A 26,942-nucleotide genomic window follows, 5' to 3' on the forward strand; every position below is an offset into this window, starting at 1 on the left:
AGCACAGTTAGCCAAACTAGATGGTTCAGGTTCATTAGGCTGTCTTAGCAGATGAATAAGACCTACCAGTTTGCTTCGAATCACGGTGGCCTGAATATTTGCCTGGTTGTGGTCTTTCTCACTTGATACAATAAACAACGGGTCTGTGAAATAAACAATAAAGCAGTATAAGGAAGACCACAAATCTAGCACATATCTACTCCCAGGGAGAGAAAAACAGTAAAGAAATGTAATTTCTTAATTGGAAAACAAATTAGAAAATTCAGATATCATCTAACTCTGCAGAGGCTCACAGCTCTATTACTCACCATTAGTGAGAGTCTGTGAGATGCAAGTGATGTCTGTATACTCCAACGTCAGTGAATAGAATTGGAATGCAAAAAGAAGGCTGAACATGTTTCAAGCACCATAACCTCAACAGGCTCTCCTCTCTTATGAACAAACCACCTTCTGGGTCTGGATATCTCTGGAAATACTCTAAGAGGAAGGACCATGTATACACAGACACTACACCCATTTCCAAGGGAAAGAAACAATAACTTTGGGCACTACCTCCCATCTTCAGTTCACAGGGAAGATACAAACTTAACAGTGTATCACCCAGAGCTGGTAGACAGGGTAAGAAAATGTCATTCTCCAGTAAGACATAAATAAGATCAGCTATTTTTAGAATTCACCCCTTAAAATGGAATTAAGTTATTTCCTCCAAGTTCAAATAAGATTGCCCTGTTGCTGTAAGTATGTGTTTGTTAGGTATACCTTTAAAGTGACAATGAATATTCATGATTGATTTTACTATCACTTAAAAATCAAACAATTTGACATTAAATTCACAAGCAATCTTCAGATATAGACTTGATTTCTCAAGTAGATATGTCTAGACAAATACCTTGAACTAGTCTAGACATCTTGGTAATGTATATTTCTCTGCAGAAATTATTAAATTGTTATTGTGGTTTAGAATTAAGTCTCTTGAATTTAGATGATTTGTCAATTTCCAGAACTTAGTTACTTCCTCAGTTACCCAATTTCAGACGAACAGCACGATCACAACCATTGAGGACTTCCCTGGTGGTCCAGTGGTCGAAAATCCACCTTCCAATGCAGGGGACGTGGGTTCAATCCCTGGTCTGGGAACTAAGATCCCACATGCTGTGGGACAACTGAGCCCATGCACCACAACTAGAGAAGCCCATGAGCTGCGACCACTGAGCCTGCATACTGCACATACTGAGCCCACACGTTCTAGAGCCTGTGCTTCGCAACAAGAGAAACCCGTGCACCACAGTGAAGACCCAGCTAGCCAAAACAAACAAAACAATCACAACCAGGGATCCATGATACCTTTTAAATCACTTAAAACACGAGACAAGAGAATATAGAAGTTTCACTTTGTCTTATACTATTTCCAACATACTAGTGATGTTGAAGCTATATTCTTCTGTCTAAATAGGTGCATTCATTCTCTCTTTAAATTCAATAGCCTATAATTTGAGGGCATAAAATTTGGCCTCTTCATTCCTAATCAGCCCAATTCCCATCAGTTCTCAACTTGATATCACTGGGTTAATGGCTGCAATTGTGCTGGTTGTCTGAAATTAATTTAACCCACATTTCCCCTAAGTCTGGATAATAAACCATTCCCCTCTTATTAATATTTCCATAAGGAATATGAAAATGATATCTATAGAAACATTTTTGAATCTACAGACAATGACACAATACTGTATGATTTGTGACTATACATTCTACAACATAGTCTACAGTTCAGTTCAGTCCCTCAGTCATGTCCAACTCTGCGATCCCATGGACTGCAGCAGGCCAAGCCTCGCTTGTCCATCACCAACTCCTGGAGTTCACTTGAACTCATGTCCATTGAGTCAGTGCTGCCATCCAACCATCTCATCCTCTGTTGTCACCTTCTCCTCCTGCCCTCAATCTTTCCCAGCATCAAGTTCTTTTCAAATGAGTCAGTTCTTTGCATCAGGTGGCCAAAGTATTGGAGTTTCAGCTTCAGCATTGGTCCTTCCAATGAATATTCAGGACTGATTTCCTTTAGGATGGACTGGTTGGATCTCCCTGCAGTTCAAAGGACTCTCAAGAGTCTTCTCCAACACCACAGTTCAAAAGCATCAATTCTTCGGCACCCAGCTTTCTTTACAGTCCAACTCTCACATCCATACATGACTACTGGAAAAACCATAGCCTTGACTAGACGGACCTTTGTTGGCAAAGTAATGTCTCTGCTTTTTAATATACTGCCTAGGTTGGTCATAACCTTTCTCCCAAGGAGCAAGCGTCTTTTAATTTCATGGCTGCAGTCACCATCATGCAGTGATTTTGGAGCCAAAAAAATAAAGTCTCTCACTGTCTCCATTGCTTTCCCATCTATTTGCCATGAAGTGATGGGACCAGATGCCATGATCTTAGTTTTCTGAATGTTGAGTTTTAAGCCAACTTTTTCACCCTCTTCTTCACTTTCATCAAGAGGCTCTTTAGTTCTTCTTTGCTTTCTGCCATAAGGATGGTGTCATCTGCATATCTCAGGTTATTGATATTTCTCCCAGCAATCTTGATTCCAGCTTGTGCTTCAACCAGCCCAGCATTTCTCATGAGGTACTCTGCATGTAAGTTAAATAAACATAGTCTACAACTGTGCTCAAAATCAGTGCTCAAATGGCAGTGGAGAGGCCTTTGAGATGCCCAAGCAACAGCGTGTATGCAGTGTCGCTTCAATCATGTCCGACTCTTTGTGACCCTATGGACTTTAGCCTGCCAGGCTCCTCTGCCCATGGAATTTTCCAGGCAAGAATACTGGAGTGGATGGCTGATTCATGTCAATGTATGGCAGAAACCACTACAATACTATAAAGTAATTAGCCTCCAATTAAGATAAATTAATTAATATAAAAAAAAAAAAGAATACTGGAGTGGGGTGCCATGTTCTCCTCTGGGGAATCTTCCAAACCCAGGAATCAAACTCGCATCTCCTGTGGCTCCTGCATTGCAAGTGTATTCTTTACCACTGAGCCACGGAGGGAAGCCCCAAGCAATAGCAATCACCAGGTTACCACTTACTTATTCCTAGACAGTATCGAGAGCTTCATGTGCAGTATTCCTTTTAATTCTCAAAAAGTTAATGAGGTAAGCACAAGGCCTCCATTTTATAGAAAAGGAAACCAAGACTTCAAGAAGTCAGCAACCGAGGGGATCAAGATGGTGGAATAAGAGGACAGAGAGCTCCCCTCCCCCCCAAAACACATCAAAGATACATCTACATGTAGAACAATTCTCAGTCAAAACTAGCTGGAAACTGGCAGCAGGACTTCTATACAAACAACCAAAGCTGCAATAAATAGCTCCACATAACAGGGTGCTCGGAGAAGGCAATGGCACCCCACTCCAGTACTTTGCCTGGAAAATCCCATGGATGGAGGAGTCTGGTAGGCTGCGGTCCGTGGGGTTGCTAAGAGTCGGACACGACTGAGCGACTTCCCTTTCACTTTTCACTTTCATGCATTGGAGAAGGAAATGGCAACCCACTCCAGTGTTCTTGCCTGGAGAATCCCAGGGACGGGGGAGCCTGGTGGCTGCCGTCTGTGGGATCACACAGAGTCAGACACGACTAAAGTGACTTAGCAGCAGCAGCAAAAGGGTGCTATGCGTGCTAAGTTGCTTCAATCATGTCCAACTCTTTGCAACCCTATGAACTGTAGCCTACAAGGCTCCTCTGACCATGGGATTCTCCAGGCATGGAGTGGGTTGCCATGCCCTCCTCCAGTGGATCTTCCTGACCAGGGATCAAACCCACATCTCTTTAAGTCTCCTGCATTGGCAGGTGGATTCTTTACCACTAGCAACATTTGGGAAGCAAGGTAGGATGTGGAAAAAAAAAAAAAAAAAAAAGCCATCAGGTTGGGCCCTGCATCCCTGGGAGGGATCTGAAAGGAAGAGAAGTTCCACATGGGTGGACCTTCACTCTGGGGAGCAAGCAGGTCAAGCCACAATTTTGGCATCCCATTCCTGGGATCCTGCACAGACAAAAAAAAACCCCTCGCCTGCTAGGAAATTCACTGAGACAGACAGACAGAAGAAGGCTGGACTCTACTCATAAGGAGCGTATGTGTGCTGGCTCACTAACAGTCAGGGCCAAGAGAGCCACCGGAAGTGATGGCTGCCACTTCACCGCATTTCCCAACCCAAACAGGCAAACGCCCTGGCCCCCTCAGTCTACACCACAGACTAGTGTGAGATCTGGGCAGAGACTTGGTCTAGCCATGCAGAGACAGACCAGAGGGCCTGAGGTGTGATCTGGGGGAGCTGCAGACCCCATTATAAATGGGCACACGGCGGGTGGTGGGTCTAGCTGGGCAGATACTGCCAGCATGCATACCTGGTGGCACCATAAGAGGGTGCAGATACTAGTACACAGCAGTTTATTTCCCAGCAAGAGCACACTGGGTGTGCTGGAGTGGTTCCACCCACTCCACACCACAGCTCAGCACTACATCTGGGGCAGAAAGAGAAGACTGGGAGAAGACCACCATAGAGGCAGCCCAGATCTCAGGTGACAAAGCAGCTCCTGCAGCCACAACCACCTGACCCCCAGTCACTGCACAACACAGCCCTGTCCTAGATCTGGGATGAATACAACAGAGAAAGGGTCGTGAATTTGGGCTGCTTCTGAGCATGGATGTCTACACAGGTGAGTCAGAGGTATTCTGTGACCTCACAGACCTTACTTGCTTCAGGATTCACCTCCCTTGGGGCAGCGTGCACACTCAAGGGCTACAGAGCATGATCAAACCCAACCTTCAAGCCTTCTATTCAAACAACTGGGGAGTGCACCCTACTCCCAATAGGATGATGATAGCCATGGAGCTGAGAAGCCCTGCCTCACATCCAGCACAGGCTGTAGACGCTACAAGCCAACCACACTTCCTTCTTATCCAGGGGATAACAACCAGTCCAGCCTGAGGAAAGACATGGTGGGCATCCATACCAAAATCAGTCTCCCACCAAAGAACTGGAGACACAGAGTCTATGCAGGGACAACCCTACATAAAAACATCCCTTCAAGACCACAGTGGAGAGTAGTTTCTCTGAAATTCAGAGAGACAGAAAAAGGTAAGTAAAATTAAAAAGCATAGAAACTATTTCAAATCGAAAGAACAAGAGAAATGCCCTGAAAGAACAAATAATGAAACAGACCTCACCAGTCGTTTAGACCTTGAGTTCAAAGAGAAGATAATAAAAATGTTAAAGGAATTAAGAAACCTATCAATAGAAATGCAGATCACCATAACAGGGAACTATTAATGGAAACTATAAAGATGAACCAATCAAAATTAGACAATTCCATTGCTGAGATAAAAACCAATCTAGAAGCAATGAACAGCAGACTAAAGGATACAGAAGAATGATAAGTGATCTGGAAGACAGAATAGTAAATTACTCAATCCGAATAGTGGAAAGACAAATGAAAAAAGTAAAGGCAACATACGAACTCTATGGGATAATACAAAATGTGCCAACCTACACACGATAAGGGTTCTAGAAGAAGAAAGAGAGAAGGGGATCAAAAAATGTATTTTAGGGACTTCCCTGGTGGTCCAGTGGTTAATACTTTGCCTTTCAATGCAGAGGGTGCGGGTTCAATCCCTGGTCAGGGCACTAAGATCCCACAAGCTTCACGACACAGCCAAAAACAATAAAAAACAAAACAAGCCCAACAAACAAAAGTCCAGGACCAGATGGCTTCACAAGTGAATTTCATGAAACATTCAGAGAAAAGTTAACATCTATCCTTCTGAAACTATTCCCAAAAATTGCAGAAGAAAGAACATTTCCAAACTCATTCCATGAGGCCACCATCAACCTGATACCAAAACCAAACAAAAAGTGAAAGTGTTAGTCGCTCAGTCATGTCTGACTCAGCTCCTCTGTCCATGGAATTCTCCAGGCAAGAATACTGGAATGGGTAGCCATTTCCTTTTCCAGGGATCTTCCCGACCCAGGGATTGAACCCAGTTCCCCCACACTGCAGAAAGATTCTTTACTGTCCGAGCCACCAGGAAAGATCACAAAAAAAGAAAATTACAGGCCAATATCACTAATGAACATAGATGCAAAAATTCTCAACAAGATACCAGCAAACTGACTCCAACAATACATTAAAAGGATCGTGCACTATAATAAAGTTAGGATTTATTCCAGAGATACAAGGAGTTTTCAATATCTGCATATCAGTCGATGTGATACACCACATTAATAAATTGAAAAGCCATATGAACATCTCAATAGATTCAGAAAAAACTTTTTATAAAATTCAATATCCATTTATGATTTAAAAAAAAAACCCTTCAGAAGGTGGGCATAGAGGGAACTTACCTAACCATAACAAAGGCCATATATGACAAAACGATAGCTAACATCATACACAACGTAAAAGCTGAAATATTTCCTCTAAGATCAGGAACAAGACAAGGATGCTCACTCTCACCGCTCTTATTCAATATAGTTTTGGATGCCCTAGTCACGGCAATCAGAGAAGAACAAGAAAAGGAATCCAGGGACTTCTCTGGTGGTCCAGTGGCTGAGACTCTGTGCTCCCAATGCAAGGGGCCTGGGTTCAATCCCTGGTCAGGGAACTAGATCCCACATGCCACAACTAAGAGTTTGCATGCTACCATTCAAAAGATATCACATTCTGCAACTAAGACCCAGTGCAGCCAAATAAATAAAAATAAGTATTTTTTTTTAAAAAGGAATCCAAATTAAAAAAAAAAAATTTGTCACTGTTTGTATATGACATGATGCTACACAGAGAAAACCCTAAAGAAACTACCAGAAAACTACTAGAGCTCATGAGTAAGTGTGATAAAGCTGCTAGATACAATGGCATTGAAACATGTAAAATATCATGTATGAAACGAGATGCCAGTCCAGGTTCAATGCACGATACTGGATGCTTTGGGCTAGTGCACTGGGACGACACAGAGGGATGGTATGGGGAGGGGGGAGGGAGGAGGGTTCAGGATGGGGAGCACATGTATACCTGTGATGGATTCATTTTGATATTTGGCAAAACTAATACAATTATGTAAAGTTTAAAAATAAAATAAAATTTAAAAAAAGTTAATATATAGAAATCTATTGCATTTCTGTACACTAACAAGGAAATATCAGAAACAATTAAGGAAACAATTTCATTTACCATTGCATTAAAAAGAATAAAATACCTAGGAATAAACCTACCTAAGAAGGCAAAAGATCTCTACTCTGAAAACTACAGGACACTAATGAAAGAAACTGAAGATGACACAAACAAATGGAAAGATATACATGTTCCTGAAACGGAAGAATCCATATTGTTAACATGACCATACTACCCAATGGAATCTACAGATTCAATGCAATCCCTATTACATTACCAATGGCATTTTCACATAATTAGAACAAAATAATTTTTAATTTGGATGAAAACACAAAAGACCCTGAATAGCCAAAATAATCTTGAGAGAGAAGAACAGAGCTGGAGAAATCACATTCTCTGGCTTCAGACAATATTACAAAGCTAACATAATCAAAACCGTCTGACACTGACACAGAAACGGACATACAGATCAACTGAACAGGACAGAGTCAGCGGTAAACCCATACACTTATGGCCAATTAATCTAAGAAAAGTAGGTAAGAATACACAATGGAGAAAAGACAGCCTCTTCACTAAATGGTTCTGAGAAAAACTGGACAGCTACATGTAAAAGAATGAAATTAGAACATTCTTCAATACCATATACAAAAATAAACTCAAATTGATTAAAGCCCTAAATGTAAGACCGGATAAAACTTCTAGAGGAAAATATGGGCAGAAGACTCTAACATACATTGCAGCAAGATGTTTTTGGAACAGAAATAAACAGTATCTAATTAAGCCTAAAAACTTTAGCACAACAAAGGAAAACATAAACAACAACCTACAAAGTGGGAGAAAATATTTCTAAATGATGCTACAACAAATGATTAGTTTCCAAAATATACCAACAGCTCATACAGCTTAATATAAAAAAAAAAATTAAAAAATAGCCAGAAGACCTAAAACATTTCTCCAAGAAGACATACAGATGGCCCACAGGCACATGAAAAGATGTTCAATATCACTAATTATTAGAGAAATGCAAATCAAAACTACAGTGAGGTATCATCTCCCATCAGAATGGCCATTATTAACAAGCCTACAAATAATAAATGCTGGAGAGAGAGTGAAGAAAAAGAAACTCTCCTACACTGTTAGTGGGAATGAAAGTTGGTTCGACCACTGTGGAGAAGATCAGGGAGGTTCCATTAAAAAAAGAAAACCTAAAAATAGAGTTACTATATGATCTTGCAATCCCACTCATGGGCATATATCCAGAGAAAACTCTACTTTGAAAAGATACATGCACCCCAATGTTCACAGCAACTCTATTTACAAAGGCCAAGCCCTGGAAGCAACCTAAATGTCTATCAACAGATGAATGGATAAAGAAGATGTATAAAGTAAATAACATATATATGCATATGTATACAAGCACACAATGGACTATTACTCAGCCATAAAAAAGAATGAAATAATGCCGTTTGCAGCAACATGGATGGACCTAGAGATATCCTATTAAGTAAATCAAAGACAAATATCATATCACTTATGTGCAGAATCTTAAAAAAAATACAAATAAACTTATTTACAAAACAGACAAACTCATGGACATAGAAAACAAATTTATGGTTATCAAAGGGGATAGCAGAGGAGGGGAGGGGAGAAATAAATTAGGAGTTTGGAATTAACATAAATACAGTAGGTCCTTGTTGTTTATTCTATAGAGAGAGAAATGAAAGGAGGAAAGAGCTCATGATAAATGATAAACCCAAGAAGTATTTAAGATATTTTGGGGGCTTCGGTGGTAGCTCAGTGATGAAGAATCTGCCGGGCAATGCAGGGGACATGGATTTGATTCCTGGTCCAGGAAGATCCCACACGCCATGGGACAATAAGCCCGTGCACCGCAACTACTGAGCCCACAGGCCACGACTACTGAAGGCCCTGTCCCTAGAGCCCATGCTCTGCAACAAGAGAAACCACTGCAATGAGAAGCCCTCACACTGCAACTAGAGAAGGCCCCCGTGCAGCAATGAAGACCCAGCACAACCAATAAATAAATATCTTCGGAGAAGGCAATGGCACCCCTCTCCAGTACTCTTGCCTGAAAAATCCCATGGATGGAGGAGCCTGGAAGGCTGCAGTCCATGGGGTCGCTGAGGGTCGGACACGACTGAGGGACTTCCCTTTCACTTTTCGCTTTCATGCATTGGAGAAGGAAATGGCAAGCCACTCCAGTGTTCTTGCCTGGAGAATCCCAGGGACGGGGGAGCCTGGTGGGCTGCCGTCTAATGGGGTCACACAGAGTCGGACACGACTGAAGTGACTTAGCAGCAGCAGCAGCAGCAGGAAAAATATATCATATTTAAAAGACTTTATAATTAGCAGTGCAATAGTGTAGCTATTAAGCCATCAACAAATGTAGATTCAGGGAAGTGACAAAGTATTGCAGGCACTTCAAGTGAGGCACTTGAGAGATACAAAGTATTCACATAACATTCAGTCAAATGTAAAACAGTATATAAATAAGGTAAGATTTGGAAAAGAATGCTGTTAACTGTGAAGCATACACAAATGCAAGCAATCATTACATATTCCCAACACCAGGGAATGGCTCCCCTAAAGACTCTTATCCAAAGGAAACCCTGGGATTCTCAGAGGAGATACCACACGGTTAAAAGTAGGGTAACGAGGGCAAAACTGGGGGAAAAAACCATGCTTTACTGATTATATTTATTGTAGTAGTAAATTAAATAAATGATTCATAACAAATTATATAGCACCCAACATATGTACCAGCACTGGAAAGTTATGACCAACCTAAATAGCATATTGAAAAGCAGAGACATTACTTTGCCAACAAAGGTCTGTCTAGTCAAGGCTATGGTTTTTCCAGTGGTCATGTATGGATCTGAGAGTTGGACTGTGAAGAAAGCTGAGTGCCGAAGAATTGATGCTTTTGAACTGTGGTGTTGGAGAAGACTCTTGAGAGTCCCTTGGACTGCAAGGAGATCCAATCAGTCCATTCTAAAGGAGATCAGCCCTGGGTGTTCTTTGGAAGCAATGATGCTAAAGCTGAAACTCCAGTACTTTGGCCACCTCGTGCGAAGAGTTGACTCATTGGAAAAGACTCTGATGCTGGGAGGGATTGGGGGCAGGAGGAAAGGGGGACCGTGGAGGATGAGATGGCTGGATGGCATCACCGACTCAATGGACGTGGGTCTGAGTGAACTCTGGGAGATGGTGATGGACAGGGAGCCCTGGCGTGCTGCGATTCATGGGGTCGCAAAGAGTCGGACACGACTGAGCGACTGAATTGAACTGAAAAAGGTGCTGAGAATGCTACAAAAATGGAGAGAACAAGAACTTAAATAACTCAGGAATTTATAGTCCAGTAGAAGGGACAGAACATAAAAGAACAATCAGGGCATTAAATAAACTGAGGATTTACTGGCCCAAAGGACCTAGTAGACCTAGTTTACAAGCAACACTTTGACGGATAAGAATAAGCTCAAATAAAAAGAGAAACCTAAAAACAAAGAGGAGACAACCTCTTTACCTACCCAGAATGACAAGTTTGGAGTTGCCCAGCGAGTTGGACATTTTAATGCAGTTTGAATGAGGGAGTGTTGAGTGAATCTCCAAATCAGAACGCCAGGAACGGCATTCAGGACAATTGCTTAGGGCTGTGCAAATTGTCAGGGTAAAGAAGAATCAGGTGTCCCTGCTCTCTACTCTGAGACGCACAGCGCACCTGCGGCTTCCGAGACCGCCTCCTCCCCCCAGCCCGCCCAAGAGCCACCGCCTGCAGGGCTTGGAGCTGCCCCTACACAACGAAAGACAACCCGGGCTAGAGATCCCTCCTGTGGCTTGTCTTTCGTCCGCCGCGTTCCCGGCCAGGTCGGACAGTCTCGATGCCCACCTGGCCCAGGTGTCGACAACTCAGGAGGGAGGTCTGGAGCCGCCCTTACCGTATAAGAAATCATACGTTCGACTGGCAGAGACGTTGCCCCAGGCCCCCGACTTCCCTCCGAACCGGGTTTGAGACACCTGGGGCTTGGCCTGGGGTTCTTCGATAGTCACTACGTGACTCATGGTGCCGGTTCTTCCCTGCCGCCAACCAGGTCCAACTAGGGAAACCTAGCTGCTGCGTGCACCGTAGCTATGGTAACCCCAGCAGGAACCAGAGAGTAAGCGCCAGGCGAAGATATGCAGCTAGTCCAGAAGAGAGGGGCGGGACTAGCGGGGTCGAGTGACGAAGGAAGGGGCGGGGCGAGGAGCAGAAGCGGAAGGATGGGGAAGTGCGCAGAAGGGTGGAGCATGAGAGGTAGGGGTAGAGGAGGGAAGAAAGGAGGAAAAGAGGGGCTGGCCTAGGGAGGGGAGGGCAAGGAGAGAAGGGCGGGGCGAGGGTAGAGAAGGACGGAGGGCTCGGTGGAGAGAAAGGCGAGGAGGGGGAGAGAAGGGCGGAGTGGGAGAGGGACTCCCTCCCTTCCCAGCTGCACTCCGGGGATAAAGTCACAAGCATTTAGCGGTCCACCCACGGTCAAAGCCAGGGGGCCGCAGATTGGGGAAAAGGTTGCTGCAGAAATCCTTGCAGCCAGTCACTCTCCGTAGCCTGTTTGGGAAATCCCTGGGAAATCTTAGAGCCTTCTAGAATAGTTGGGGGCTTTCATTTCGGACATCCCCTTTCCGCAGGGCTTGTTCGAACTGAAGAATCTAAGCTCCTGAACGCCAGCCTTTGTCACACTATGAGTTCTGGTCCTGGATATTAACGTTTGTGGTGCGCTGGGTAATTAAATGTTCATGCGCATTCTGCTATCCCTTTCTGTGTGTATGTGTTAGCCGCTCAGTCGTGTTCAACTCTGCGATCCCATAGCCTGTGGCCCTCCAGGCTCATCTCTCAATAGGATTTTCCAGGCAGGAATACTGGAGTGGGTTGCCATTCCCTTCTTGAGGGGATCTTCTCCACCCAGAAATGGAACCTAGGTCTCCTGCATTGCAGGCAGATTCTGCATTTCAAACTGATACGGATTTTTTCACTTTAGTTATCAAATTTAAGAGAAATTGGTGCCCTAACAACCACCAGTGTTAACCAAAAAGATTTTGTTTGCTTAGTATCACTATGAATGAGTGCATTTTACATATCAGATTCTTTTAGTCTGTTACGATCATTATACTTTGTGATGTTCGAATTATCCCATTTGGCTAGTGACACACGTTAGAGTTAGCTTCTTTGTCTTTTTCATGTAATCCATTTCAACAAGCCTCCTGCCTTCTTCTTTTCACACATATTCTTGGTTTTATTTTACTCTACTCCTGAACTTTTTGGTTTTTTTGCCAGTCAGCCATGTATTTTGCCAGTTCCAAGTCTTTGCTCAAACTGATTGCTTTGCCTACAATGCCTTTTCCTATTTATGCCCCTCAACTAATTTAGGTATCCTTCAAGACTTAGTGCTAATTTTGCCACCTTTATGTAGCCTCCCAAGTTCTACAAGTAGACCCAGACTTCTTTATTCCAGTGCTGTTATGTAGCACCAGAGGCATTGACCACTTTGTATTAGTAATTGTAACTTTGCTCCCCACAACTATGAGCTCATTGAGGGCACAGGCCTTCACATGGTCATTTTGTATCTCTGAAGCACCTAGTTCAGTTCAGTCCTCAGTCGTGTCCAACTCTTTGCGACCCCGTGAATCACAGCATGCCAGGCCTCCCTGTCCATCACCAATTCCCAGAGTCCACCCAATGTCCATTGAGTCGGTGATGCCATCCAACTATCTCATCCTCTGTCGTCCCCTTCTCCTCCTGCCCTCAATCTTTCCAAGCATCAGGGTCTTTTCAAATGAGTTAGTTCTTCACATCAGGTGGCCAAAGTATTGGAGTTTCAGCTTCAACATCAGTCCTTCCAAAGAACACCCAGGGCTGATATCCTTTAGAATGGACTGGTTGGATCTCCTTGCAGTTCAAGGGACTCTCAAGAGTCTTCTCCAACACCACAGTTCAAAAGCATCAATTCTTCGGCACTCAGCTTTCTTTATAGTCCAACTCTCACATCCATACATGACCACTGGAAAACCATAGGCTTGACTAGACGGACCTTTGTTGACAAAGTAATGTCTCTGCTTTTCAATATGCTATCTAGGTTGCTCATAACTTTCCCTCCAAGGAGTAAGTGTCTTTTAATTTCATGGCTGCAATCACCATCTGCAGTGATTTTGGAACCCAGAAAAATAAAGTCTGACACTGTTTCCACTGTTTCCCTATCTATTTGCCATGAAGTGATGGGACCGGATGCATGATCTTAGTTTTCTGAACGTTGAGCTATAAGTCAACTTTTCCACCACTCTCCTCTTTCACTTTCATCAAGAGGCTCTTTAGTTCTTCTTCACTTTCTGCCATAAGGGTGGTATCATCTGCATATCTGAGGTTATTGATATTTCTCCCGGCAATCTTGATTCCAGCTTGTGCTTCATCCACCCCAGCGTTTCTCATGATGTACTCTGCATATAAGTTAAATAAGCAGGGTGACAATATACGGCCTTGATGTCCTCCTTTTCCTATTTGGAACCAGTCTGTTGTTCCATGTCCAGTTCTAACTGTTGCTTCCTGACCTACATACGGGTTTCTCAAGAGGCAGGTCAGGTGGTCTGGTATTCCCATCTCTTGAAGAATTTTCCACAGTTTATTGTGATCCACACAGTCAAAGGCTTTGGCATAGTCAATAAAGCAGAAATAGTTGTTTTTCTGGAACTCTGTTGCTTTTTCGATGATCCATCAGATGTTGGCAATTTGATCTCTGGTTCCTCTGCCTTTTCTAAAACCAGCTTGAATATCTGGAAGTTCACGGTTCACGTATTGCTGAAGCCTGGCTTGGAGAATTTTAAGCATTACTTTACTAGTGTGTGAGATGAGTGCAACTGTGCGGTAGTTTGAGCATTCTTTGGCACCTAGTACCTAGTACATGAAAGCTTAGTCAAATGTTTCCTAAATGAATAAATCTATTCATTTATTATATAAATTTACTGGACCATAAAGAAGGCTGAACACTGAAGAATTGATTCTTTTGAATTGTGGTGCTGGAAAAGATTCTTTTGAGAGTCCCTTTGACCTGCAAGTTCAAACCAGGCTATCCTAAGGGAAATCAACCCTGAATACTCATTGGAAGGACTGATTCTGAAGCTGAAGCTCCAATACTTTGGCCACCTGATGCTGGGAAAGATTGAAGGCAAAAGGAGAAGAGGGCAGCAGAGGATGAGATGATTGGATGGCATCACCAATTCAATGGACATGAACTTGGGCGATCTCCAGGAGATAGTGAGGAACAGGGAGGCCTGGCATGTTGCAGTCCAGGGGATCACAAAGAATCGGACATGACTTAGTGACCGAATAACAACAACACTGTCTACTATCAAATAGGTATTGAAGATCTAAGATATTGGTACAACTCACTGTGTGCTGGGGAAAAAATAGATTAAAAAAACATGAAAATATGGTCTTATAATGGCCACTGATTATATTTTTCTATCTCTGGGGATAGCTACATTTCCCACCTTCTGTTCCTTTTTCCCAAAATGCTCCTCACCCCTATCTTATCCCTATTGAGTCCTCATCATCTGTGGTCTCAGCTAGAATGATGTCCCCTCCTCAGAAAGACTTTTCATCTCTCAGATAAATTATCTTAAGTAGCCAACAGCCAGCCCCCTTGATAAACATATTGGAAGACACTAACCAATAGAATATGTCAAATATAATGGTTTATATATTATATTAATATATTATATATTAAACATGATTGTTCTACATACACCATAGTGGTCATTTTGCTGGAGTTGCTCAACCTCTCCCTTGCTGGCTTTGGGGAAGCAGGTGGCCGTATTTGAAAACCCCAAATGGCAAGGAACTACAGGTAGCTTCTCAGAAATGAGGGTGGCCTCTGACCACAGCAAGGAAGAAATCAAATTCTTCAGTCCTACAACTGCAAGAAACTGAATTCTGCCAACAACCTGAGTGAGATCAAAAGCATGTTTTTTCTTCAGTAGACTCTCAGATTAGACCACAGTTTTAGCCAAAATTCTCATTGCATTTTGTGAGACCCGAAATGGCACCCCACTCCGGTACTTTTGCCTGGAAAATCCCATGGATGGAGGAGCCTGGTAGGCTGCAGTCCATGGGGTCGCTAAGAGTCGGACACGACTGAGCGACTTCACTTTCACTTTTCACTTTCATGCATTGGAGAAGGAAATGGCAACCCACTCCAGTGTTCTTGCCTGGAGAATCCCAGGGACGGGGGAGCCTGGTGGGCTGCCGTCTAATGGGGTCACACAGAGTCGGACACGACTGAAGTGACTTAGCATAGCATAGCAATCAGAGGATCCATTTAAGCCATTCCCAGGTGCCTAAGTGCAGAAACTGTGAGATGGCATAAACCAACACAATTGTGGAAAGTAATTATCCTTCAATTAAAAAATAAATTTAAAAAAATGTTTAAGAATTCAATTACCTTAAAAAAAATACATGTGTGTTACAACTAGGTTTGTGGTAACAATCTTGCACAGCAAAAAATGACTAATGAGCAATCTTTATGAAATTAGGTTGGAGAGGGGTGCTCCTTAATAACAGCTTCATTAAAATCAAAATTATACCATGCACATGCACATTTGGGAGACAGTTCTCCATGGGTCTCTTGCTTCTACTTGTCTTGCAAGGAGGTAGCTGTCTGCCTTTTCCTTTGTTTGTGTAGGAAGTAACCTTGGACAATAGAGGTAGCTTCTGTCGCTGGAGCAAGGGGCAGGTTTGCTTGCTGCGTTAGAAATCAGAGATCCTGTCTCCCTTTGAGCAAACGGCAATCTTTCTCACTGTCCATTATCAAAGATTTGAATTTCCTAAGCTTCCTTTCCTGTGTTGTAACACCTGTGATGTCACCTGGCCTTCTGTGGGAATCGGGGCTCAGGGGAGTGTTGCAAAAATGCTGGTACTTGCCATTTCTGCTGTAAGTAATAAATGATCCTTCATCTCTGACTCAACAGTTTGCCGGTTTCTACCAGCATTCATGAAACTGTGGCAGACACAGTAAATCTCAGACCCTTCAGAGTTCCTAAAAAGCTATTGAGAATTTATGTACGGCACATATTTATTGTGGCAATTGGAAAGCATTTTTTTTTTCCAGGAGCAGAAACGTAAATATTATACAAAGTGTCCACTGAACCTATTATTAATAGCGAGACTTGAGAATTCAAGCCTTGTAATTCCTTTCTCTCAGCATATGGTGTCACTGCTTCTCTACCAACCTCAACTACCCACCCTTACTCAATAGTCTCCACACCTGGGGTTAGTTAGGCTTGAAAAATGGCTAATGCCTTTATCATGGGAGAGATTTTAGAAAGTATTCCCTTAGTTGTTGCTTGTTATACTACCAGGCTGGTCATCCTAGCCACAGATGCCTGCTTAGTACCATCTGTAGCTCGTATTCCCATAGCACCATACAGTAATATATCCACTGTATTATAAAAAAATCCATTACAGGAACTATTGCAACTCTTGCTGCCTACTAATTTAGCAATTACAGCAACAGCAAAGAGTGCCAGCGCCTTAAAAGTAAAGTACTGCTGGTTAAAATTGTAACTGGGAAGTGAGAACTTGATACAAAATTCTGTCCACAGAATTTTTTTTTTTTTTGTCCACAGAATTTTCCAGGTGAGAACACTGGAGTGGGTTGCCATCCATTTCTTTCACTAGGGGATCTTCCTGACCCAGGGACTGAACCTGGGTCTCCTGCACTGCAGGCAGATTCTTTACCACCTGATCCACCAGGGAAGCCCCACAGATAGAACCTCCAAGTGTCCCCCATCTTTACAGACATGGTTGGTTGAATCCAATCTTTCATATTGTCTCCATGTGCTACCTACTGAATTTAATCTCCAATTACAGGTTTCTCAAACTGCTGTGTTTTTCTTGGGGGAAGTGAATTATTAAGATTTTTCCTGGGGTAGAATGGGAAACATTGAATTACAATATTTTATAATCCTACTTTTTCTATAACTAAGGTCACCATAAATCTAAAGGCATTTAAGCTGGGTAAGAAAAGTAAAGCATGAAGTCAAAGTAAAAATCAACAGTTGATCTGAAATCTTACTTATTCATAAATTAAAAAGCAGAAAAAAAATAACCCACACATGTAGGTTAGCTGTACTTTTCTGAAACAAGAGGAGAATTGAGTAGCTGAATATAAATGGCTATATATTTCACTTTGAAAAGGAATATCCTTGGTATTCAAGGGCAGGAGAACATTCTTCAGAAAGAAGTGCTTGTTGAAAGAGTTTAAGACACACAGTGCTCAGGGAGGAAAACAAAGTCTTGTTTATGTCTTGAATGCAACAGCTTAAAGGAAGTGTGGGTGGGACAAGACCTGCCAATACTAGCTTACTCTGAGAAAGTCAGTGTGGTCACTGCAAGAACCCTGTCTTCATGGAAGCACCGAAGGACAATGGGCAAGAAAAATCTTTCCTCGGTTGCAGAAAGGCTGCTTCAGCTTTTCAGTCTATAATCTGCATCTACAGCTTATCACAGTTCTCTTAATTTCCTAAACCCTTGGCTATTTCTCATTTCTTCTTTGTTCATTTCCTAGACACAAAAGTTCAGTAGCACAATTAAATACGTAATAATTTTACGTATTTTTTAATTAATTTTAAAATGATATTCATCTTTCATTTAGACCAACTGAGATGTAGATAACACATTCAACTGTTTTCAAACCCAGGTTCACACGCTGGATGCACAACGAGGCCAAACAAACTGAAATGCTAGAATTTTGAGCAGAGAAAGGTTTATTGCAAGGGCCAAAGAGAATGGGCGGCTCCTGTGGAAAAGACCCGAACTCCCCCAAGGGTTTCAGGCAAATTTGTGGGGATAGCCACAGGGTGTGTGACATGACTTTGTTCTGACTGGTTGGTGGTGAGGTAGTGCTCCAGAAATCTTAATCATCAGCCTTCTGGTTCCAACCAGCCTTAGGTCCATGTGCTTGTGTTCAGCCTGAAGTTACCATCCTCCACCTGGGTGGGGGCCTTAGTTCTTGTAGCAGAAAGCAGATCTGTATTAGGTTGTTATGTATATCTCTTTAGGAGAAACTAGGAGTCCTATTGTTCTAATCACTAACTGTTTGACTCTGTACCTCGGGAACTCAAGGTCTAAGAGGCTGAAGCATTTTTCCTATAAACAAGAAATGGGGAACCTAGAAAGACTTTTGTACCCAGGAGGGCTCCAAAGGGTCCCTGCTCAGTTTCACAACTACTGTGAAGATTAAATGATGGTTGACAAACTCAACAGTTCTATATGTAAGGAAGGTATGTAGTTCTATATGTAAGAAGGTAATGTAGCTGAAGATTTATGTCGTCATTTCAACTGATAATTCATTCTAAGTAAGCACATTCTAAAAAACCTGGGTTCTCTATTAAGAATTATTGGTGCCAATATGAGTTATTGGACAGTACTAGAAGAGAAAATCAGTCCAGACAACATTTTCTTTCTTTTGTTTTTGTTTGTTTCTCTGCTTGTTTAAGGGAGATCTTACTATGAGAAAAAGGACTTCTAGATTCCTGGCAGGGAAAAATAGTTTGGGGGGGATAATTTGAGTAAAAAGCATTTATGCCGTGTCTCATGTGCCAACTACTATTGGGAGGCCAAAATGCATATGACAGGATGACCACACATCTAGAAAGTCACAGTGTCTGATCATGACAAAATGACTGTTTTCGCTTAAAGCAAGGAAGTGGCCTAACCCCTAAAATAAAACTTTACATACCACCAAAAGTGTAGCGAAAAAGGATATTAAAATGATTAAATTCCACTTTTACCCCATAAAACAGTGCTTTCTAAACTTCATAGAGTAGGCTGCAGTCAGCATAGTTGTCCTTGGACCTCAAGTACAAATGTTTGACTTAACTGTCCTCCTCGCTGCATGAGCATTATCATTATTGGTCCCTGCATGGGCACTTTATTTGCATGTATCTCTATTCTCTGCCCCAACTTAACCTCTGCTTATAAGCAACCATTCTGTTTAAATAAGCAAATTGTTTCACACATTGTGTTCAAACATGTATTTTTGTTTTTGTTCAGTTCAGGCGCTCAGTCGTGTCCGACTCTTTGCGACCCCATGAATCGCAGCACGCCAGGCCTCCCTGTCCATCACCAACTCCCAGAGTTCACTGAAACTCATGTCCATCGAGTCAGTGATGCTATCCAGTCATCTCATCCTCTGTTGTCCCCTTCTCCTCCTGCCCCCAAACACCTTCTTTAAATTTATGCAAATAGTATTGGGCTGTGTATCTGTTCTCGTTCTGACTTTTTCCCACTACCCATGCATTTTAAAAATGCATCCATTTTACTCTGTGTGTATGTTGCTAGTTTCTTCTAGTTTGGGCCCTGAACTCCACATATACCTATCTACCTCCCCAGTATGAATGCCCAGATTTCCTTCAATTCCTTGCTACATAAATATGCTATGACAATGATCACCATAACATGTTCCAATATGGACTTGGAATACAGATCCAGGAATAGAATTGCTGTGTCATAGGTATGCACCCAGGAGAAGGCAATGGCAACCCACTCCAGTACTCTTGCCTGGAAAATCCCACGGGTGGAGGAGCCTAGTAGGCTGCAGTCCACGGGGGTCTCGAAGAGTCGGACATGACTGAGCGACTTCACTTTTCACTTTCATGCATTGGAGAAGGAAATGGCAACCCACTCCAGTGTTCTTGCCTGGAGAATCCCAGGGACGGGGGAGCCTGGTGGGCTGCCGTCTATGGGGTCGCACAGAGTCGGCCATGACTGAAGCGACTTAGCAGCAGCAGCAACAGGTATGCACCCATTCTTAAATTAACTGGGTACTGCCTAACTGCCTTCCAAAATGGCAGGACCAGTCTCCATTCTCAAGGATTCCTGCATACTTACCAGTACTTGGCATTATCTAGTTGTTTAACTTCAGTCTAATGGCTGTAAAGTGATACCTCATTGTTATTTTATTTTACATTTTTATGATTAGTACTCTTGGAACAGTTCATGAGTGTTGACCTTGGTTTTTTGCTGCTATATATTCTACATATTCTCCTGTGTTAAATAAGCAGAAAACAAAAAACTGTTTGACTATTTGTGCTTCTATATATTGTCTGTTCATATTGAAACAGGAAGGAAGGGGGCAGGGCACAGCCTTTAAAAGAATAACATAGCCCGAGGACACAAAATAAACTGGTTTGAACCAAAGAGCTCCAAGATAGTAGACAAGTGTGTGTTAGTCACTCAGTCATGTCCAACTCTTTGCAGCCCTATAGAGTGTGGCCCACCAAGCTCCTCTGTCCATGGGATTCTCCAGGCAAGAATACTGGAGTGGGTTGCCATTCCCTTCTCCAGGGGATCTTCCTGACCCAGGGATTGAACACAGGTCTCCTGCATTGCAGGCAGATTCTTTACTGTCTAAGCCACCCAGGGAAGTCCCGAAACAACATTAGTGCTTCTGCTCCCCTTTCCATTCTTCTGCAGGTTTAGTCGCTGTCATGTCCGACTCCTGTGACCCCATGGACTGTAGCCTGCCAGGCAGGAGACCAGGTTCGATCCCTGTATCAGGAAGATCCTCTGGAGAAGGGAATGGCTATCCATTCCAGTATTCTTGCCTAGAGAATTCCATGGACAGAGGAGCCTGGTGGGCTACAGTCATGGGGTTGCCAAGGGTCAGACATGACTGAACGACTAACACTTTCACTTTCATACACTCACTTTAACACAAGCAAGCTAAATGATACACCCATAAGCACCACGACAGTTCCAAGGCTGGTCATAAAGGTCAAAAAGTGGGCGGTGACCCAATTTCTGGAAATCCCCACCCCTTCCCCAAAATAGCTGGAATACTACTCCTACTCACAGCCTGTGAAATTACCCACCCTTATGAAAACTGACAACCCCCTATACCCTAAGGCCACTCTCACCTTCTGAGATGACCCACACTCTGTTTATGGAGTGGATTCTCTCTAAATAAATCTACTTCTTATCTATCACTTTGTCTTTCACCAAGCTGTGATGAGACATTAAGAAACTGAGCTTCGTTAAGTCCTGACATCAGGTGTGATCTCAGTTAAAAGACTGAGTTCAAGTCCCAATCTGAGACACAGTTTTAATATCTCTTCTCCATTTTCCTATTGAGGTTGTTATTTTCTTGTTGGTATTTTATGTAAGTTCCTTAAGTATTCTTGACATTACTCCCTTGTTGGACTTAATTGTTTCAGATATCTTTTACCAATTTGTCATCTACTTGTTAACTTGGTCTACAGTGTCTGTTAAAAGACACTGAGATGTATTAAAAATTTTAAGAGTTTATTTGAGCAAAAATTGATTCCAATCAGTAACACCAAATGAGAAGTGGTTAGGAAAGCTTTACCGGCATAAGCTTGGGGAGATGCTTTAACAGAAAAAAGGTGAAAGAAAAGTAAGGATATTAGTTATGGCCTATCTGCAGTATAAAGCCTAGTTAACTGCTTGTGATCGGTTGCCTTTCCATTCAGTTCAGTTCAGTTGCCCAGTCGTGTCCAACTCTTTGCGACCCCATGAACTGCAGCACACCAGTCCATCACCAATTCCTGGAGTTTACCCAAACCCATGTCCATTGTGTCAGTGATGCCATCCAACCATTTCATCCTCTGTTGCCCCCTTCTCCTCCTGCCTTCAATCTTTCCCAGCATCGGGGTCTTTTCAAATGAGTCAGCTCTTCACATCAGGTGGCCAAAGTATTGGAGTTTCAGCTTCAGCATCGGTCCTTCCAATGAACACCCAGGACTGATCTCCTTTAGGGTGGACTGGTTGGATCTCCTTGCAGTCTAAGGGACTCTCAAGAGTCTTCTCCAACACCACAGTTCAAAAGCATCAATTATTCAGCACTCAGCTTTCTTTATAGTCCAACTCTCACATCCATACATGACCACTGGAAAAACCATAGGCTTGACTAGACGAACCTTTGTTGGCAAAGTAATGTCTCTGCTTTTCAATATGCTGTCTAGGTTGCTCATAACTTTCCTTCCAAGGAGTAAGTGTCTTTTAATTTCATGGCTGCAATCACCATCTGTAGTGATTTGGGAGCCCAGAAAAATAAAGTCAGCCACTGTTTCCACTGTTTCCCCATCTATTTCCCATGAAGTGATGGGACCAGATGCCAGGATCTTAGTTTTCTGAATGCTGAGCTTTAAGCCAACTTTTTCACTCTCCTCTTCTACTTTCATCAAGAGGCTTTTTTTTAGTTCCTCTTCACTTTCTGCCATAAGGGTGGTGTCCTCTGCATATCTGAGGTTATTGATATTTCTCCCGGCAATCTTGATTCCAGCTTGTGCTTCCTCCAGCCCAGTGTTTCTCATGATGTACTCTGCCTTTATCATTTTAAGTTTGTAACTCTGAGGCATTAATAGACTTGAATTATGGCTTGCCTACATAGGTTATCATGGCATCAGAACCACATGAGTCTAATAGTCTCCTTATTGTTACAGATCCCCAATGGGTTAGTGACCTCCTCAATGGGTCCTTGGCCTGGAGTTGCCAATACCAATCAAACATGGGGTTCAGTATAGCAAAGCATACACTTCATTCATTGATCAAGAGATGGAGAAGAGAGAGTTCATTCTCTAAATACACCGTCTCCCCTGGGGGAGGGGGAAAGGGGTTAGGAGGTAGGGACATCATCAAGGCTCTAGGAAATGGGGGGAGATTTTCAGTGGCAGCTGGGGCATGCACAGTCTTCCATGCTTCTTTGGGTACTGCATGAATCATGCCTAGCAAAGCACAAGTCTCCTGCCTGGGTGGAGATTTTAACATAGTAATGAAGCAAAAAGTAACTTTTGCACACTGCCAGGTTTCATCTACTCCCAAAGATTCCTGTGGTTATGTCAGAGCCAGTCCAGTTTGGTTGACCATTGCACATTTCTTGAAGCACAGCTGTAAAACGTCTTTGACAAATACCAGGTGCTTTGAAATAAGTAAAGAGATAAATCAAGGCAAGCATCCATTAATTCTCAGGGGCAGGTATGGGTACAGTTAAATTAATTTAACATGTCCTTTGTAAATCCTCAAGCCTTTATTTTCATGTAATCAATTTCATGAAGTTTTTTACTTACAATTTATGCTTTTGAAATGTTGTCAAAAAGGTTGTTCCCCACCTCTTGGTATAGTTTGGTCTTTCACATGTAGATGCAGTACTTAATTTTTTCTAGTTTATTTTTCTTTTCCCCATTGACTTGAACTGTGTTTATTGTAGATTCCATTTCCAAGTGATGTTGATGCTGCTAGTTCAAGAAGCACTGTATGAATAACAAGATAACTGAACAATGGGAGTGAACAGCTAGATGAAAGAATGGTGGATAAAGGTGAATTTGAGAGAATGTAAGGACTCGCCTGGTGGCTCAGGGGTAAAGAATATGCCAGCAATGCAGGAGACGTGGGTTCAATCCCTGGGTTGGGAAGATCCCCTGGGGTAGAAAAAGAGTCAGACGTGACTTAGCGACTAAACAACAACAAATATATTGTGTTATTAAACATATCAGCCCAGAATGAAGTAAAAATCATGCTTATTAGTAGTTTTTAGATGACAAAATGGGGATGGTTTTAGTATCTTTGAAAATGAACATATAGAAATTACTCCTACACAGTACCAGTTCACAGATACACCTCAGGATTCCCTAAGCTAAATCTCTGAAATACAGAAAGAAACCTCAGTTAGGTGATCCTGAAAGCTTGATCACCCAAAATATCTATCTCTAGGCAGCTACTTAAATAACGTCTGGAAATCTTGCTTTAAAAAATAAGTTCACTCTTCCTCCAACAATTCATTGCAGGAAAAAAAGCAATGGCTATGTGCATTTTGACTGTGGGGATCACAATAAACTGTGGAAAATTCTGAAAGAGATGGGAATACCAGACCACCTGATCTGCCTCTTGATAAATTTGTATGCAGGTCAGAAAGCAACAGTTAGAACTGGACATGGAACAACAGACTGGTTCCAAATAGGAAAAGGAGTACGTCAAGGCTGTATATTGTCACCCTGCTTATTTAACTTCTATGCAGAGTACATCATGAGAAACTCTGGACTGGAAGAAACACAAGCTGGAATCAAGATTGCCGGGAGAAATATCAATAACCTCAGATATGCAGATGACATCACCCTTATGGCAGAAAGTGAAGAGGAACTCAAAAGCCTCTTGATGAAAGTGAAAGTGGAGAGTGAAAAAGTTGGCTTAAAGCTCAACATTCAGAAAACGAAGATCATGGCATCTGGTCCCATCACTTCATGGGAAATAGATGGGGAAACAGTGGAAACAGTGTCAGACTTTATTTTTCTGGGCTCCAAAATCACTACAGATGGTGACTGCAGCCATGAAATTAAAAGACGCTTACTCCTTAGAAGGAAAGTTATGACTAATCTAGATAGCATATTCAAAAGCAGAGACATTACTTTGCCAACAAAGGTTCGTCTAGTCAAGGCTATTGTTTTTCCTGTGGTCATGTATGGATGTCAGAGTTGGACTGTGAAGAAAGCTGAGTGCCGAAGAATTGATGCTTTTGAACTGTGGTGTTGGAGAAGACTCTTGAGAGTCCCTTGGACTGCACAGAGATCCAACCAGTCCATTCTGAAGGAGATCAGCCCTGGGATTCCTTTGGAAAGAATGATGCTAAAGCTGAAACTCCAGTACTTTGGCCACCTCATGTGAAGAGTTGACTCACTGGAAAAGACTCTGATGCTGGGAGGGCTTGGGGGCAGGAGGAGAAGGGGACGACAGAGGATGAGATGGCTGGATGGCGTCACTGACTTGATGGACGTGAGTCTGAGTGAACTCTGGGAGTTGGTGATGGACAGGGAGGCCTGGTGTGCTTCGATTCATGGGGTTGCAAAGAGTCAGACACGACTGAGCGACTGATCTGATCTGATCTGATCTGATTGAAAGTAACATAGGCACCAGTTTACTTAATTACCTAGGAAGATAGGTATTAATTGACTTTGAGAAATAACAAGGAAAAGGCAATTTTCAGTTTTACTAACTGGCATATTTGCCCTATGATTGGACAATTCATACTGAAATCAAATTGGTAAGAGAATGAGCTATAAATTGAGAATTTAAATTGAGTCGGGTGAGGTATGAGTAGTGGGGAATTTTTTTTTCAAGACTTGTGGGTTGGATTGTTCAAATGTCTTTTAACTACATCAGTGAAGGGGGGTGGGAAGGACAATAAGAAGTCAAATAATGCTGAGCATAAAATACTGGGAGCTATTGTGATATTCAAGAGGAAATGGCTTACACTAGTGGTTACTCTCGTTCAGTTGTCATCATTTGTGGTGGGTGTAGGGTTGAGAGATCTGAGCTGCCTTACTACTTTCCTTTTTTGTGTTGCTGTTCAGTCACTAAGTTGTGTCTGACTCTTTGCAACCCCACAGACTGCAGCACATCAGGCTTCCCTGTCCTACACTATCTCCTGGAGTTTGTTCAAACTCATATCCATTGAGTCAGTGATGCCATGCAACCATCTCACCCTCTGTCACCCTTATCTTTTCCTGCCTTCAATCTTTCCCAGCATCAGGGGCTTTTCCAATGAGTCAGTTCTTCGCATCAGGTGCCCAAAGTGTTGGAGTTTCAGCTTCAGTATCAGTCCTTCCAATGAATATTCAGGGTTGATTTCCTTTAGGATTGACTGGTTTGATCTCCTTGCAGTCTATGGGACTCTCAAGAGTTTTCTCCAGCAACACAATTCAAAAGCATCAATTCTTCAGTGTTCAGCGTTCTTTATGGTCCAACTCTCACATCCATACATGACTACTGGAAAAACCATAGCTTTGACTATATGGACAGTTGTTGGCAAACTAATGTCTCTGTGTTTTAATACATTGTCTAGGTTTGTATCCAAGAGCCAAGCATCTTTTAATTTTACAGCTGCAATCACCATCCTCAGTGATTTTGGAGCCCAAGAAAGTAAAATCTGTTACTGTTTCCACTGTTTCCCCATCTATTTGCCATGAAGTGATGGGACCAGATGCCACAACCTTATTTTTTTAATGTTGAGTTGTAAGTCAGCCTTTTCACTCTATTTCACCTTCATCAAGAAGCTCTTAAGTTTCTCTTCACCTTCTGCCATTAGCATGGTATTATATGGTGTGCTGCGATTCACGGGGTCGCAAAGAGTCGGACATGACTGAACGACTGAGCTGAACTGAAGTGATATGCATATCTAAGATTGTTGATATTTCCACCAGCAATCTTGATTCCAGCTTGTGAGTCATCCAGCCTGGCATTTCTCATGATGTACTCTGCATATTCCAGAAAGAACATGTACCTCTGTTTCATCAACTATGCTAAAGCCTTTGTGTGGATCATAACAAATTGTGAAAAGCTCTTAAAGAGATGGGAATACCAGACCATCTTACCTGTCTCCTGAGAAACCTGTCTGTGGGTCAAGAAGCAACAGTTAGAACCCTGTATGGAACTACTGACGGGTTCAAAATTGAGAAAGGAGTACAACGGGGCTGTCTGCTGCCACCCTGTTTGTTTAACCTATATGCTGAGCATATCACGAGAAAAGCTGAGCTGGATGAGTTACAATTTGGAATCAAGATAGGTGGGAGAAACATGAAAAACCTCAGACATGTGGATCATACCACTCTAATGGCAGAAAGCAAAGAGGAACTAAAGAGCCTCTCGATGAGGGTGAAGGAGGAGTATGAAAGAGCCAACTTAAAACTAAATATTAAAAAAACTAAGATCATGGTGTCTGGCCCCATTACTTCA

At 42.5% G+C, this 26,942-nt stretch overlaps 1 protein-coding gene across 7 annotated transcripts in view; it reads right to left on the reverse strand.

Annotated features, from left to right (window-relative positions):
* The window catches only part of CFAP91 (cilia and flagella associated protein 91), a 114,016-nt gene extending 102,383 nt beyond the window's left edge, over positions 1-11,633 (reverse strand). For 3 of the 7 annotated variants that reach the window (XM_086404321.1, XM_086404323.1, XM_086404322.1), the window contains exons 1-2: positions 11,113-11,633; positions 67-143 (exon numbers count right to left, since the gene is read on the reverse strand). In XM_086404321.1, coding sequence (XP_086260447.1) covers positions 67-143; positions 11,113-11,236 — 201 coding nt within the window. In that variant the 5' untranslated portion in view covers positions 11,237-11,633. Of the gene's footprint in view, positions 1-66; positions 144-308; positions 2,622-11,112 lie in introns of all 7 variants that reach the window. The other 4 variants (XM_086404325.1, XM_086404331.1, XM_086404326.1 and 1 more) reach the window with 4 other exon arrangements.
* Between the last annotated feature and the right edge of the window lie 15,309 nt (positions 11,634-26,942).

Source organism: Bos grunniens, chromosome 1 (assembly GCF_055505025.1).
Source record: "Bos grunniens cultivar Pamir isolate PY7600 chromosome 1, Bosgru_T2T1.0, whole genome shotgun sequence".
NCBI lineage: Eukaryota > Metazoa > Chordata > Mammalia > Artiodactyla > Bovidae > Bos > Bos grunniens.